Raw genomic sequence first — 17,321 nt, forward strand, 5'->3', positions numbered from 1 at the left:
TGTCTACTGGGAGAATGTTCTGAAGGCTGGGCCCTGTATCCCTCTCCAAATGGCCATAATTATTTGGGAAAAACTGAAAATATCATAGCATAGAGAGCTTACCCTTCTACCTGGGGTTAGGGACAAGTGGAGGTAGATGTTTTCTCTTTATTCTCTAATAATATCTGCTCCTTGCTAAATCTTGGGTGAGCACTAGACATCTCCACTAATACAGGCAATCTTCCTTGAGCACAGTGTTATGTTCATGGAAGGAAAGCTGAAAAATAAACCTTAAGCTACCTGACGCTGCTGCTTTATAATACCTCCCCTTTTATGGTTCTTCACATTTTTCAAAGTGCTTTCGTAGGTACACATATATCACTTACTCACAAAATATGGACAAGTGGTGTGTGAGGCAGAATGCTAAGATGGCCTCCAAGATTACTGCCTGTTGATGTATATGCCCTCAAAATCCCCTCACTGAGTGTGGGCAGGACCTATAAATATGAGATAGTCACTCCTGTGATTACAGTTAAGATTTTATCTTAGCACACAGAAGAGAGATTGTCCTGCTGACTTTGAAGAAGCAAGTAGTTGTGCTAGAAAAGGCCCTGTGAGCAGACCATATGGTGAGGGCAGCCCTAGTTGCTCAGAGTGATCCCCAGTGGAGAGCTAAGAAGAAAACAGGAATTTTCATCTTCAGCTATAAGGAAATGACAGCCAACAGCTTGAGAGAACTTGGAAGTAATTCTTCACCCAGTGTCCAGATGAAAACATTACATGCCCCACAACTTGATTTCAGCCTTCTGAGATCCTGTGCAAAGGACCCTGTCCAGGCCTCTGACCTACAGAACATGTGCAACAATAAAGGGCTGTTGTTTTAAGCCACTACGTTTGTGGTAATTTGTTGTGTAGCAATAGAAAACTAATAGAAAAGCCAAGGTAAATAATAATATAACCATTTCACCAACAAGGACATTGGTTCAGAAAGATGAACTGATTTGGTTAATTTTATTTTGAAGATCAATGACAGGACTGATAGCGATACCTTGGATCTTCATTTCTGCTCCAGCATTCTTTCCACATACCATAATGCTCCACACTAATGAGTATTACTGGTGGGTATTCTTTACCCCTGCCCATCAACAAGATAGATACCTGAAAGTACATTATATTGTCTTTCTCTACACAGCTCAATGCAGAGTAAAGCAATGATTTTATTAATACTCATATCAGTTCTGGAGTAGTAAAATATTAACCAGTATCATATTAAATGTTAAGTTGATAATATTTTTAAAGGTTCTCAAATCAAATGTCAATCTTCATCACTAAACAAACAATATTGTGTATAGTCAAGATCAGGAAATGTGATAGGTAATTCTACCCACTTTTTGTACTGTTTCTTTAGCATATTATTTTTGAAAACCACTACAAAATTCTTTATTTTGAGACAAGGCAAATCTAAGCCTTTGTGCACCATCATCGTCCCCCAAGCCTGAAAAACAAAAGACAGTAAGAGGAAATATTAAATGCACATTCAATTAAGAATTCCTTTAGGCCAAAGTAAAAATAAATCCACAGCAATTTACTCACTTGGCCACATTTTTTGCAGATAATCTCTCCATTTGTTTGATAGTCTACAAATTTCTTTTGTAGGGCTTTGTTTTCTCTCACAGTGTAGAGTTCTCTAAAATTATCAAGAAGTAAAAAAAGAAAAAAAAAATCTCTGAGAATTCGCGATGGACAAATATGCAGCCTATGGGTGCATGCTGTTGGAACTGAAGGTCATCCACAGGCATGCGTATCCCACGTTTTATTCCTTCCCTCCATCTGCCCCTGCAGATCATCAGCAGATGCCCCCTTTCACACACCCCTCTCAAGGGTCATGTTGCCTTTGGTGTCTTCTTCCAAGTGGGTCGATTATTCTAATGAAATTTAAGTTGTCCAAAATTGTGAGAACACATATGCGTATACACCAAACTAATGTGCCTTGGATCAAAATGGCTTTGGGTCTTACATGTCTCCCTCCCTGTCCCAGTGCAATATTTGAAAAAAATGACATTTGAAATAGGGGTATAATGTGGGGGCTAATGGAGGGGAAGTTCTGAAAAATAATGAGTCTCATTTGTCCTATTTTGGAAGAACATTCACAATATAACCTACTTCACCTCTTACAGAGAAACCTAAATGGAGTCTTCCTGGACTTACTTGAATACTGGTGTCATGTTGACGTGGTGCATCTTCTCTATGACGTGGATATCTTCTCCAGAGCAGGCTAGCTCGCCACAATTCTTGCAAAGGAAGTTTATTAAAGATGGGTTTTCCTTGTAGCACTTTGCAATACTTCTCTTGATTTTCATTTTCTTTTCCATTATACTTTGCATCTGTAATTCCAAAATCTGCATTGAGAGAGAAAAAAAAAAAAAAAGTGTTTCTTTTTTTTTTCACAGTTTGACTGAAGTAATTCTCCTGGAATTCAGAGATCTTAGACAGTTATGAAAATGTACACTTGGCCATAGTCTAGAAATAAAAATAATGTGATTTTCCCTAAAGAATTTCACATATAATCCTTCCCTGTGATAAAGGAAATGTGGAACCCTCAAGTGTTCTGAAAACAACCTCTTCCGTTTTAGACAAGTTCTATTGTGAGAAAGTCCTTAGCAATATTCCACAAAAAAACAAACAAACAAAAAAAACCAAAAAACTTGCCTCTAAACTCTCTCCCTCACCATTAGTTTTAATTCTGTTTCATAAAATAAGTCTAAACCTTCTTTTACATGGAATCTCTTTGAAGAACAAACACTGCTATTACATTACCAATAGTCTTCTCTTACCTGTGATAAGCCTCCCAGTTTCTTTAAGCTTTTTTCACATATTATAATTTCTAGACCCTTCACTATCTTAGTCAATCTCTTCTTTACACATTTGTGGCAGAAACTACTGGTTTCCCACCCAGTGTCCATTCTTCCTGGAAGCAGAACTATAATTGCATCCTGGGTGGAAATATACTAGCTAAATGACTACATTTCCAAGCCAGTAATCAAAGAGACATAAGATGTTGAACAGAATTTCCAGAAAAGCTCCTTAAGTATCAGATAGCTGTCATTTGCACTTTTTACCTTTTCCATCTTCTTTCTTCTTCCTGACTAAAATGAGCATATGACAGTTGAAATTCAAAAAACTATCTTTGACCTGGATGATGGAAACCAAATACTAAAAGGACAGAGAAGAGAGAAAGAGAAGAGTCTTGCCTCCCTCACGACATCATGGAGCTATCATATGGATCTAGATAGTCCACTTTTTTTTTTATGAGAGTATGTCCTTAAACCCCTGTATTCAAGGCTGTGTGGTTAGTGGCACAATTTATTTCATAGCAGAAACAATGTAGAGACACAAAACTTGAGATAGATACTGGCCAGTTCTCACACGTATACAAATTCACAGTAGGAAAATCTGGTTCTTAAGTAATTTACCTCCACACGGAACCTCTCTCAGATGGCAAATTTATATTAAATTGTGGAGTAAGCCATTGTTTTCCTGAAGACTGAGGGGGAAGTTTTAGTAAATGTAAACTATCAGTGGTGATGAACAAAGCTGAATGGTCCATGTCTGGCTCTCACCTGTTTTAGGCTTTGATTCAAGATAGACATATTTAGTACAAAAAAAGAGAACTAAACCTGGTGAGCAACCCATGGGTCATATGATAATTTAATTGGACAAGTACAAAGACTAATGTCCTGTAAATGATAGCAATGTAAAATATTGAAGTATTCTGTTTCCTAAAAGTTTAATTAGGTTCTTCATGTAAGATATTTATAATTCGGTGGGCTGATAAAAGATGATTTGACATAGTACCACATACATGGAGGACAATCAAGGAACACCTATAGGTTTGACAGGAAAGATAAAAATAAATCTAAGGTTAATATATGGGTATGCAACCAGGACACCAGGAACTAAAGGATTAGTTCCAAAATAGTCAGGAATATGAAACAATCAGAGGGGCAAAAAAATATTACAAAACTTAAGAAATATATAGGAAGCACAGCGGCAGTCCGTCAAAGTCTAAATAAAATGTAATGACATGGGAAAATTTGCTGAGTCATTGCTAGGGAAAATGCTTCAAGTCTTCACATTATTTCTAGAAGTCTGGTTTAGAGGCTTTTGATTAGGTACAAATTCTGTATATGCCATGTAAAAAAGAGACTTCATCTTCTGTGTCAGTTCTCACCATTTATTAGCAGCTGCCTGAAAATTGTGTTGAGAAGGATTCTTAACTCAGAAGAAGGAAGTGCTGGGACCTAGTAGCAAAGTCTGCTGCAGCAATGTCTGCCTAGGGAGCCACGCAGATTTGTAGTGGAATGTGCCCCTGCATCATTGCCGTCCCTGCTCTCAGTCTGTCAGCCTGGAGCTGCTTTCGTAGGGCAGGTCTCTTAGCCAAAGGAAACCTAAGAAGGTAGGTGATTTGGGGCCCCCAATGAGACTGTATCTTACTGTAGGCATAATCTGGAAAATTTTGACCCATAAACTCTGGAGATGGCCTAGAGTATATCCAAAACACCTGGTCTTGAAAGATCAATCTCTGAAAATATCCACTTGATTAACTTTCCAGCGACATTATTTGGCCACAGATGTTTGATTTGACATTACCAACTGTTTGGTTTGCCTTATATTTAAAGGGGTTTTAAAATATAAGTTTGTGTAGAAACCTGGCCAGGAAACCTTGGAGTTGGTTATAGCAATGCACACCAATTTAAAAGCATCCCTTTCGTGAAACTCTATTTAGGGTAGAGCCAATTCCAATGTTAAGAAACTAACATTCACACCCATATGCAAGGGTGTGAATTTTCTTCTAAATGGATTGTTTGCTATTATAGTAGTTACAGTCTTTAATTCAGTGGTATGGGGGATTTCCTGAAATATTGTAGAAATGCATTCTTCCCTCACTACATTCCTCTTGCAGCTCAAATGACTTTACATTAGTAAAGTGAGATGCAGCCAATGACATATTATGTATTTTCTTATCATTCAGATGTAGCCTCAATGTCTCTCCTTCTAAGAGACTTTCCCCAAATACCCAATCTGTAGAGTATTCATCAGATAACTTGTTTCATATTGTCTTATTCTAATTTTGTAGCATTTGTTCTTATGTGATGCATTTCCTGCTTCATTTTTTCTGTTTCTTGTTTCTCCTCCTCAAATCTCATTATGTGTACTGTAAACTATAAGCCTCATGTGGCAAGGGTCTATATGTGTTATTTGTTACCATGTTCTCTCTCTAGAACATTGCCTGGCACACAGTAGGTACTTCATAAATATTTCTGGAATGAAAAACTTGTGCCTGTACAAACAGATTGAGTCAAACCAAAATTACCAGGTTGCCTTCAATGAGTGAGATGTACTAGTCTTTCTGATCAAGGTCACAGTAAATTTATATCATCAAAGTTTATGGTTGGTTTCACTGGAACAGCAGCCTGACAATTTCTGCCCATCATAGATCTTGATTCTTTGTATGTGAATCTGGACTAAGCACAGCTCATCCCAACTGGAACTAAAATTCAGCATAATTTCTGTCTTGAGACTTAGCCACAAAGCTATCAATGTGAACAACATGTAACCACTTTAAAGTAAAAAATAAATTCAGAGAGGGCCAATAACAATACCTTATGAGCATACTCCTCTGGATTCATATTTTGAACATGGTCTATAGCTTTATACATCATTTTCTCTCGGAAATCATTAACTATCTCACGTTCAATAACTCCTGAGTTACTATGTGCAACCAGGACATAGGTACTCTCATCAGCTCTGGCTCGACCACGGGCCTGAGAACATAAAGAAATCAAGTAAATGAAGGGTTATGCTTTTCAGTGAATGCTCTCATTTTTGGCCTGGAATGGTATTCATTGCCCCATGTCCCAGTCTTCAAGTAATTTCTCTACTCTCAGTAAAGTTAGTTATTATCCATTTTTTGTAAGTCGTTTCTTTGAAATTCAAAATGCACTTTAATGAACAATATTCTAGAGCAATGACGGTTAGGTTACCACACCAACCCTCAAGACCTTCAATTATGCAAGACCATCCTGTCCACCCTTTTTGTTTCTGGGAACCTTCTTTCAAGCGGGCACCAGCATCATTGACTTGCAATAGGGAGACACTCCTCCGGCCTGGGAGGAGGGATGGATATCTCTGACCTTGACACCATGGCTGTTGAGAATACAGTTCTCCTGATATCTACACTGAATTTTGAGCACCTTTGCCCATGAAAACATGATCATCATAGTGATAAATTTTTATAGTCCCCTTTAGAAATTGATACTTAGGAACATTTTGAGTAACAGAAAATATGTGGCTTGGCTCAGGAACCTAACTACCAACTGTAATATTATCTGTATAAAAAATGCATTCAGTGTAATAAACTGCTAACAAATTAATTTTTAAAATACAATTATTTCCTAATTTGGTGGTTATCTGGTTATCTTAGTCTTCTATGACTTGTCTTCCATGTCAAGGTGCAATTTAATGTATTTTAAAAAGAGACTTTAGGATAAAAGACCTCAACATGAGGCAGAAACCCATCAAAATACTAGAGGAGAACATAGGCAGTAACCTCTTTGACACTGGCCATGGCAACTTCTTTCAAGACATGTCTCCAAAGGCAAAGGAAACAAAAGTGAAAATGAATTTTTGGGACTTCATCAAGATAAAAATCTTCTGCACAGCAAAGGAAACAGTCAACAAAACAAAGAGGGAACCCACAGAATGGGAGAAGATATTCGCAAATGACACCACAGAAAAAGGGCTGATATCCAAGATCTATAAAGAACACCTCTGGGTGCCTAGGTGGCTCAGTGGGTTAAAGCCTCTGCCTTCGGCTTCCGTCATGATCCCTGGGATCGAGTCCCGCATCGGGCTCTCTGCTTCGAAGGGAGCCTGCTTCCTCCTCTCTCTCTCGGCCTGCCTCTCTGCCTACTGTGATCTCTGTCTGTCAAATAAATAAATAAAATATTAAAAAAAAAAAAACTCCTCAAACTCAGCATGCAAAAAACAGATAGTCAAGTAAAAAAATGAGCAGAAGACATGAACAGACACTTCTCTAAAGAAGACATAAAAATAGCTAACAGACACATGAAAAATGTTCATCATCATTAGCCATGAGGGAGATTCAAATCAAAACCACATTGAGATACCACCTTATACCAGTTAGAATGGCCAAAATTAAAAAGAAAAGAAATAAGTGTTGGAGAGGATATGGCAAAAGGGGAACGCTCTTACGCTGTTGATGGGAATGTGAGTTGGTGCAGCCACTTTGGAAAACAGTGTGGTGATTCCTTAAGAAATTTAAAATAGAGCTACCCTGTGACCATGCAATTGCACTACTGGGTATTTACCCCAAAGATACAGATGCAGTGAAAAGAAGGGCCATCTGTACCCCAATGTTCATAGCAGCAATGGCCACAGTCGCCAAACTGGAAAGAGCCAAGATGCCCTTCAAGAGAGGAATGGATAAAGAAGATATGGTCCATATAGACAATGGAATATTATGCCTCCATCAGAAAGGAGGAATATCCAAATTTTGTCTCAACATGGACGGGACTGGAGGAAATTATGCTGAGTGAAATAAGTCAAGCAGAGAAAGTCAATTATCATATGATTTCACTTATTTGTGGAGCATGAGGAATAACATGGAGGGCATTAAGACAAGGAAAGGAAAAGTGAATTGGGGGAAATCGGAGGGGGAGACTAACCACGAGAGACTGTGGACTCTGAGAAACAAACTGAGGGTTTTGGAGAGGAAGGGGGTAGGGGGGATGGGTGAGCCTGGTGGTGGGTATTAAGGAGGCAAGTATTGCATGGGGCACTGGGTGTGGTGCATAAAAAATGAATCTTGGAACACTGAAAAAATAAGATAAAATTTAAAAAAATAAAAAATAAAAACGATTTTTAGTTAATATTATAGGAAGAATATTATTTATATTAACAGCAGAACTCCCATACATACTAAACAAAAGGTAACAATTATATGGTTAAGATAGTGTGGGTTAAGATAGAGAAAAAGTGAAACTAAATGGAAATTAGGACATTTCACTTTCGTCTTGCATGTATAACTCTGCCTCTCCCAACATGTTATTATGAAAAATTCCAAACACACAAAAAAACTGCAAGAATTGGGAGGAAAATGCAGAAATAGTAGAGCTTCTTAAGGTTTGTGCATATTACTTGTCAGACACTTTAGGGACACTGCACTTCAAATTCCTGGTCCACCTGGGAACTCACAGACATCTTAGGGATGAGGGGGCCTCTTTCAACTCTTACAGACAGGCCAGTGTCCTGTTTCTAAAGAGTCTTGGGACACAGAAATAACCAAAGAGTTGTTTAGAAATATAAAAGTTATCTGTTGTCATATAAATTAAAAGACACCATAAAAGGCAGTAGGATGAAGTTCTTCAAGGTTTCTTTTTCTTTTAATTGAGGTATAATTGACATAATTGAGGTATAATTGACATATAATTGACATATAATTGACATTTCAGGTGTGCAATATAATGACTTGATATTTGCATAAGGTGCAAAATGGTTTCTCTTTTAGAAGGAGAATAGATATATTTCAAAACTATTTGTGCTGTTTTACTAAAAGAAAACAAACACACACCACAAAAATCCAAACTTAATGGATTAGAGGCATTAAATGTACCTGGACCATGGCTATTTCATTAGTGACGAGACCATAACGGATAACGATGTTACATTCTTTAATATCCAGACCTTCTTCTGCCACTGTGGTAGCGATAAGCAGATTTATTTTTCCTGTGCGGAATTTACTAATGACTTCTTTTTGTTCATTCTGTAGAAACAGTTTAATAAATTAAATTTTGTGATGCAAAACACATTAAAATCTTCTAATTAGCAGAAGAAATAATAAATTGCAACTGGTCAGTGCAAATCAAAGGATTAGATCATACACGGATTCACTGCCATCTGTTTTTGGCATTGAACAAAGACATGATGGTGAGACAACATTTGATTTCCAATCTGGGATTACCACACAATAACAAAAATATTTCCATCATCCAGTCTGGAAGTGGTAAGACCATCATTTATGCCAAGGAAATAAATTGATGGGTGACTTGGGAGGGAAGAAAAAGGAGACGCTTTCAGTAATGAAGAGGATAAGGCAATGAGAGACTAGAATGGGCTTTGCTTTTTACTACATTAACTTCAGAATCTTTAATATTCAGAAAATAAGATTCGGTGACACTTTTAAAGATCATTGAATTGTGAGTCACAGATAAAATCACACATTCTATGCCACATCTGGTCACTGAAAGAGTCACTCGAGCAGGAAACCTATGAAATACGTCTGGAAGGACATGTGAGAAACAGAAAACGTTGGCTGCCTCCAGGAAGGGAGCAAGAAGACTGGAGAACAGTGCCCTGAACCTTACTAATTCTGAAAGAGGTAAATATATTATGTGTCCAAAGAAAAGATTAAATAAAAATGAAATAATAAATTATTTAAAACATAATTTTAATAACTTATTAAATTTAAAAACTCTGAATTTTGAAACTCAATGTAAGTAAAGAAATGAAAGTACTCTGGCTCTTGCAGAGGAGAAATCGGTAAGCATAAGCCTAGCCCAATAGGGCCAGTGTGGTTTTATTCTCAGACTCATCAAAGCTGTTGGTCCAGTCAGCCTCTGGTGCACATTTATGCTATATTTGATCCCAAAACATTAAACATTAGACAAAAATAAACAGGTCAGACCAATAGTGTGTTCTCCCACCCTCTTCCCTTTCTTCTTAGAGTCAGTGAGTGTCCTTTTTGACTCCTAAAGGCTGAAGAATTGTGCAGAAAAGCCTCTCTCCAGTCTTCTATGATAATTTCTCCCTCTCACACTCATGTACGCTAATAAGAGTTTACAAGTCTTTGGATTTTAGCAGAAGATGTCTGCATTATTCAAAAAAAGTAACTTTAGGGGCACCTGGGCAGCTCAGTCAGTTAAGTGTCTGCCTTCAGCTCAGGTCAGGATCCCTGCTCAGCAGGGAGTCTGCTTCCCCCTCTCCGTCAGCTCCCCCACCCCAACTCCCCAACTCCTGCACACGCAGTCTGTCTCTCTCTATATATATATCAAATAAATAAATAAAATCTTATAAAAAAGAGTAGCTTTAATCATGAAATTTCAGACAGAGTTAGTCCCTCAAATCATCTCAAGTAAATGCCGACTCCCTCTCCCAATGAGTAAGTCCAACTGTTCACGAGGATGTGGAGCGTAAGGAAGGGGTGTGTTTTATTTTGAATGTAGCCCCCAACTCTGAAATGGTTAAAGAGCAAAAAGTCACTTGACAACATATTTTCCTTTTGTACCTCACCTCTTTTCAAAGAGGAGCTGAGGCCATATTTAACCAAAGTCATAATACTAAAGTTAATATGACAGAAATTTAAAAACAGGAGTGGAAGAATATAGATGTACTATTTGTAAGGAGTAACACAGAGGCAGTGAGACTGAACTTCAGTTTTGCCTGTGAGCTCCCTGAAAGCTAGGGCAAAAAGGAAACAAATTAAGTAAACTAGCTCTCATCACAAAGGAGGAAGTAAGCTCCTCACGCAAGGAAAACGATCCTTTCTTTCTCTGGCATAAATTTTCAAGGCAACTTTACTTGAGAACTTGCAGAGAGTATATTGAGCATTATAGTGTAAATTTTCAAAAAAAATTTTTCCCCAGCAAACATTAAAACAAATTTAATTTGTTCCAATTGGACTGAATTTTGATGACCATGAGATAACTGGTGTGTCTCCTTGTCCAGCAAGACTCAAGGTCAATATGACTTTAAAAGAACGTTTTATTCTAACAAGCCATACTTGTAATGTCTACAAGGGCCTTTTTTTTTCCCCATGGGTTTTACTGTGCACACGATAAGTAGTATAACAAAATGAAAACAAAACAAAACAAATCTTAAAAAGGAAAAGAAAATCACTCATAGTCCCAAATCTCTAACACATGAAATGTCTTCATTTTTCCAAGTTGCCTTACAGATCTCATCCTATGCAAACATATTCTACATTTTTTCTAATTATAATGCACATATTTTTGTGGGGATTTGATTTTTCCATTTGATATTATATCATAACCATTTTTCCATTTTGTTCCTAAGTTTAAATGTCAATCATTTTTGCAAAGGAAACTCAATTTCGAAAGTTCCTCCAAGTATGTGAAAAAAGTGACTCCTGACAAAGCTTAGCTTATCAGACACCACAGATTAGATTGCTACTCAACTCACATTTTATTTCAAGAACAAGCATTTTATAAAATTATTTGTGGGGGGGAGCAAGAGAATTGATGGAAAAAAAGACTACAATAATTTGGGAACAGTAATAACAGCGTAACGAAAGAAATATAGAAGGATGTTTTCACCTGTGTCATGGGCTTGAACTCACTGCTGTGTCCAGCTCCAATCAGATGATGGGCTTTGACTCCTACTTCTGCAAATTTTTTATTTTCTGTAATCCACTGGGAAAGGGCATATGCACTCTGTCGTGTTTTTGTGAAAATTATTCCTCGGGCTGATTCCTCAGTCCTTGTATATTGTTCCATAATGGTGTTTCTTAATTTGGTCAGCTTTTCATTTTCATGTTTTGGGTTTTCAGCCAGCTTTTTCAACATTCTCCTGTTTTCTTTAAAAAAGAATTAGTTTGAATTATAAAACGTGAATAAATTACAGTGGGAGATTTTATGTGATGAGATACTGAGATGTGGTTGAGCTACCGTTAATCTTGTGCTATCTAATGATCAGGCTAGCTTAGTAAATAAATATATTGCAGTCTTGTTGACAATAAAACCAGATGACCAAGTGACTGATTGTGATTATGCAAGTCATAGCTAATCTGAGCCCATGGGAAAGAGCCCCAGTATGAGTGGGATTTCCTCCTTCAAAATGAAAGATGATTTTAAGAGGGCCTTTTGGAGAGCTCTTGAGAAGCAGCAGGCTCACACCAAGAGGCAAATGCATCAGAGTATGCAATCAACATAACACTGATTCTTACCGAAAAATAAATCCATGAGAAATCTATCTGTCTTATCCAGGCTCAAAGGTTTCTTTTCATCATCTTCATCTTCATCACCACCACCATCTCCATCCTCACCACTCTCATCACTTTCATCTTCTTGGACTGCATATTTCTTTTCTTTCTCATCATTATAGAAAGCTTCAAGGTGATTATATGCATCAATCGTTCGAATTGTATCATTAATTTGTAGGGCCTCGTTGTACTTCCTTAAATGCTCTGCACAAACCCGTTCTTTGCGATTTCCTTCTCGTGCAGCTATGAAAGAATATGTTATGTACAGTGAAATCATGGTAGAATACACTCCTTAAAATTTTAATGTGGACAGGAATATGTCTATGATACTGACTTCAAAATTGGCTTCATGTTGTTTTTGAGATGGCCAAGGTAAGGCTCAAAATGTGACTTGAGCTCTGAAAGTTTTCCAACCCCTAGATTGGCTACCTGAGTTCTGGATCAGCAAGAACACAGACCTGATCTTTGCCGACTCAGACGAATGACACGAAAAACATTTCAGTTGAGTTTGCATTTGGAGATGAAAACATAATATTTATCTTAATATGTTAAACATACAATAAGTGAAAGACTCCGGAAATAAAGAGAAAATGGATGGATTGGTGCTCCTTTCCTAGATAAGGTATTAGAAACATGCATTAGAGATATTAGAATTAGAAACATGTTCATCCTGGGGCACCTGGGTGGCTCAGTCATTAAGCGTCTGCCTTTGGCTCTGGTCACGATCCCAGGGTCCTGAGATCAAGCCCCGCATGAGTCCCACATCGAGCCTCGCACTAAGCCTCACATCGGGCTCCCTGCTCAACAGGAAGCCTGCTTCTCCCTCTCCCACTCCCCCTGCTTGTGTTCCTTCTCTTGCTGTGTGTCTCTCAAATAAATAAATAAATAAAACTAAAAAAAACAACAACAACATGTTCATCCTTATACTACTTCAAACACAGAAATTTCATTTGATATTCCATTTGCTTTCAGTTTAGTTGAGAATATACAACATATCATCTGAAATCTTGGCATAAACATGGAATAAACTATGTGTTAGGTCAAAACCCAAATTACCTTTTTTTTCCATTTGAGTGGTCCATTGTTCATAGGGTTGAGTTCCAAAATCTGACATTGGACTCATTTGGCAAAAACTTTGAATCTTGTTCATTATTTCTAAAAGTTTATCTTTAAATGGATCCTAAAAATAAATTATACTTATTTTTACATGCCTATATTGTTAAAGAAATAACATTATCTTTGTTAAAATACTTCCATGTTATAATAAATTTGATTCAGAATCTTTGTCTGGACAAAGCAACAAGTTAATCTCTGATCACCTCTTTGTACATTTATTTTTTATCAGTAATCTACCTTTAAGCCACACACATACACCAACACTAGGTAGTGCTATCAGAATTTCCATTTTAAAAGTTTCACAAAAATAAAATTAATGGATAATGTGCACCTGGAATGCTAATAGTAATTTTAAAATATATGTATTAAAGCAATGCCCCCATATTTGGAAAGCCTGCAATGTAATTTAAGAAACATTCTCTTTGGAAGATTTGGTTTCAGTATTATTTTTACCAAAATAAAAAGTTAAGAGGTAGACTTGTAATGAGCATCAGGTGATGTATGGAAGTGTTGAATCACTATATTGTGTACCTGTAACTAATATAACACTGTATGTTAACTAGCTGGAATTTTTTTAAAAAAGGTATCATATGGTCTCACTGATTTGTGGAGCATAACAAATAACATGGAGGACGTGGGGAGATGGAGAGGAGAGGGAGTTGAGGGAAACTGGAAGGGGAGATGAACCATGAGAGACTATGGACTCTGAAAAACAACCAGAGGGTTTTGAAGGGGTGCGAGGGTGGGAGGTTGAGGAACCAGGTGGTGGGTAATAGGGAGGGCACGTACTGCATGGAGCACTGGGTGTGATGCCAAAACAATGAACACTGTTATGCTGTAAATAAACAAATAAAAAAATAAAAAAACAACAACAAAACAAAAACAAAGGTTAAGAGATAGAGTTAAAAAAAAAAGAAACCAGACACATAAGAGTGCATACTATATGATTTCATGTATATGAAGTCCAGAGTCAGTCAAAACTCATCTTTGGTATTAGAAGTCCGGATAGTAGTTATCCTTGGGGGATGGGTGACTGGAAGGAGGCATAGGGGTTTTTGGGGTGCTCAAAATGTTCTGTCTCTTAATCTGGATTTTGATTATACAGATATATTCATTTTATAACATTTCAGCAATCTGTACACCTATGAAGTTGTACTTTTCTGCATGTCTGTTATATTTCAATAAAAAGTGCATCAAAATAAGTCAGTTAAAAAGTAAGATAGCAACTTCTTTTAAAAACATATCCTGATGATGTTGTGGGGTTTTTAAAAATGATTATGAGTAGAAACATGCTTTTAAATTTTTAAGTAAAACTGAGTAAGTAATAAGAAGTAAAGGAAAATCAAGAATATTCAAATGTTCTGGTTCAGCTGGAATAGATAGTAGTCATCTTCAGAATTTCCAAAACATTGATCTATGGAGATTGGTCAGTAACATTGGGTTAGTGCCTACTACATTTCAAATACAATATTGTCTACTATACATATTTCATGATTTTATTCCTAATATCCTTTGAGGTAGATTTTCAATGATCATGCTTATCAAGTACATAGAGCAAAAACTTACCATGGTTTTTATATTTTACAAAAGAAAGTATTGACATAATATACTGGTCATAATGTCCAAACTAACACAATTGATTTTTATAATCAGTGAAAATACTCATTGCAAAAGCACCATCAAAGTAAATATTTTACTTCTTTACCATGTCAGTATTGTCTTAAGAAAGTAAATATGCAAATTAGGTAGGATCCCCATTATCATTACCAACTGTAACCTGGTAGCAACAAAATGGCTTTGTGAAACGTCAGAAAACTAGTGCTGGAATTCACCCAGAAAGTAAAAAGAATAAAATGAACTACAGTAACTCCTCTAGTTTAGCTATACAACCCTCTCCATCCCACCCCTATGGTTCACATGTAGTCAAGCTTCTCTTCATATAAACTGAAAAACTAAAAGAAGCCTGGAAGATAGAATTTGCAGTAGTGTTTTGTTGCCTCATAACTAAAAAAAGAATAAAACTGTAACTTATTTTGCAAAAAATATAAGATAATTTTTTTTATATTTATATCAATATGGTTGGTATAAAAAATCTGTGCATCTTTCAGTTGAGTATGGTATTATAATGAATTGTTGAACACTACATCAAAAACTAATGATGTACTATATGCTGGCTAATTGAACATAATAAAAAACCAAAAGAACAAAAAATCTAATACATATAAAATTTTAAGCACATACTTCTCTGGTGTCATCTGCAATTGCAAACTTTTTGCATGGCTCTTTTATTTGGTCTTTGAGTTGATGAATATTTTCTTTCACAGTTTTAATGGTACATGCATCGAGATTAGCACATATCTGGAAAAGAGATTTTTTTTCAATATTCAAATATTTACTTTTCCTTTTCAACTGATTCAATACAGAATTATTTTTATATAACAAATAGTGACCGTGACTAAATAAATATAGCATTTTAGTATTGCTTTACTGCAGATCTGATTAACCAATACATTTATCTGGATGGACTAAAAAAAAAAATCTTCTAAATCTTGGTGGATAATTCCAGAAAAGGAAGTGTATTTATTTTCATTCCTTAAATTCCATTTACCAACTGGAAAAACTGACATGGAAACAGTGTAACAAATTACAGAGATCAGCAGAGAATGGCTAGGAGATAACCGCATTATATAATACATTTTAAAGGTCATCTTGACATCCTGGAATTAGATTACCACCCTCTTCCACACATAAGGAGGACAAGGCTAGGATTAGCAAAAGCCTAGATGTGCCTGGATCTAGACTGGTGTTAGTCCTTAATCCCATAATAAATTATATGTTGGAACAAATAATTGTGCCTCTGTCTGTTTTACATAATTTTTACTGAATTCAACTTCAAGTAAAGAACTTAAAATATAAATGCAATTGCCTTAGTTTCTCTGCCTTAGGTTACTCTGAATTCACTTAACACTTGAAATCAATAGTACTTGATGTGGTGTTACCATTTGGGATCAGTTGACAAATAGTACAGCCTCAACTAGCGATTCTCATATCTCTGTTTCTCATTTAATTTGAATTACCCAGAATCTGAGAATCACACAGAACAAAAAAGGCATAGAAGAAAATACGCAATTTTGAAACTCATGGAGTATTATGAAAATTAGTAATTTCCATAGATTGTGCATATTTCTCTATCAAGTGGATCATCAAGTTTAATGATAGGAGTAGATATTTAAAATAAGGTATTTCGTTTGTCTCAATTTTTCATGGATTCTATATACTCCATAATTTTTGCGGTATTTTTCTGTACCATAGTAATTTATTAGGGCATATTACTGTTTTGTAGAAGACTGAATATATTTACCTTAGCAAAAACATACTGATTTTACTTAACCAATGATCATAGAATACCTTCTTTTATGCCCTCCATGGCACTTGGACTAATCTTACTCAAAAAGCCCAGGAAACACTGGCATTTGCTTTAGGGTGCTGTCGTCGTTGCTGTGGTTGCTGTTGTTGTATTACATAAAGTTAATGGCTTACTTTTAAAATATGATCCTTGGCTTCAGCTTGCCTTTTGGCTCCTCCAACACCTGGTGAAGCTGTTAGTCCTAGTATCTGAGGTAGGGGAATCACTGGTTTGCATTCTTTCTTGAGTTTATTGTTTTTCAACTTCTGTCTCAAGTAACGCCTCATGATGTTATTATAGACTGCTTCTTTGTTGGTGTGATGGCATTCATCAATGACGATGAGGGAAAAGTCTTAAAAGAAAATCCAAATGGTTCATTTGTCCATACCAGTAAGGCAGAGTGAAAAAAAGTACCTTAAAGGTAGTAAACTGAGCTGCCACGGGAATGTCTTTTCTTGAGCAGAATCCTAGCGCAGACCTCTCACTTTTTAAGAGGGCAATGTGACTGTGTTAGTCACCTTTACATCCAGAGGTCCAATTATATTAATTATGAAACTGTTCTTGTTAGTTATTATCCCTACTTAAAAGATTAGTTTTGAAAAGTTTATAAATGTAAAAGTGTCACAGAATGGAATTCAATTCTTGCCTTATTCCCCCAAATTAATCAGGATTACACTTCTGTTCTTTAATGAAACATTTAAAGTTGAAGAGGATTTTTTTAATAACAAACATTTAACATTT

At 36.3% G+C, this 17,321-nt stretch overlaps 1 protein-coding gene across 1 annotated transcript in view; it reads right to left on the bottom strand.

The window, feature by feature from the left end:
- Positions 1-1,215: 1,215 nt before the first annotated feature.
- The window catches only part of IFIH1 (interferon induced with helicase C domain 1), a 55,430-nt gene continuing 39,324 nt past the window's right edge, over positions 1,216-17,321 (bottom strand). Inside the window, exons 7-16 of the mRNA XM_046018163.1 lie at positions 16,715-16,932; positions 15,416-15,532; positions 13,115-13,238; positions 12,023-12,301; positions 11,394-11,653; positions 8,675-8,824; positions 5,643-5,804; positions 2,188-2,378; positions 1,573-1,666; positions 1,216-1,474 (exon numbers count right to left, since the gene is read on the bottom strand). Of these exons, the coding sequence (XP_045874119.1) occupies positions 1,295-1,474; positions 1,573-1,666; positions 2,188-2,378; positions 5,643-5,804; positions 8,675-8,824; positions 11,394-11,653; positions 12,023-12,301; positions 13,115-13,238; positions 15,416-15,532; positions 16,715-16,932 (1,775 nt within the window). The 3' untranslated portion in view covers positions 1,216-1,294. The remainder of the gene's footprint in view (positions 1,475-1,572; positions 1,667-2,187; positions 2,379-5,642; positions 5,805-8,674; positions 8,825-11,393; positions 11,654-12,022; positions 12,302-13,114; positions 13,239-15,415; positions 15,533-16,714; positions 16,933-17,321) is intronic.

This window comes from Meles meles, chromosome 9 (genome assembly GCF_922984935.1).
Source record: "Meles meles chromosome 9, mMelMel3.1 paternal haplotype, whole genome shotgun sequence".
NCBI lineage: Eukaryota > Metazoa > Chordata > Mammalia > Carnivora > Mustelidae > Meles > Meles meles.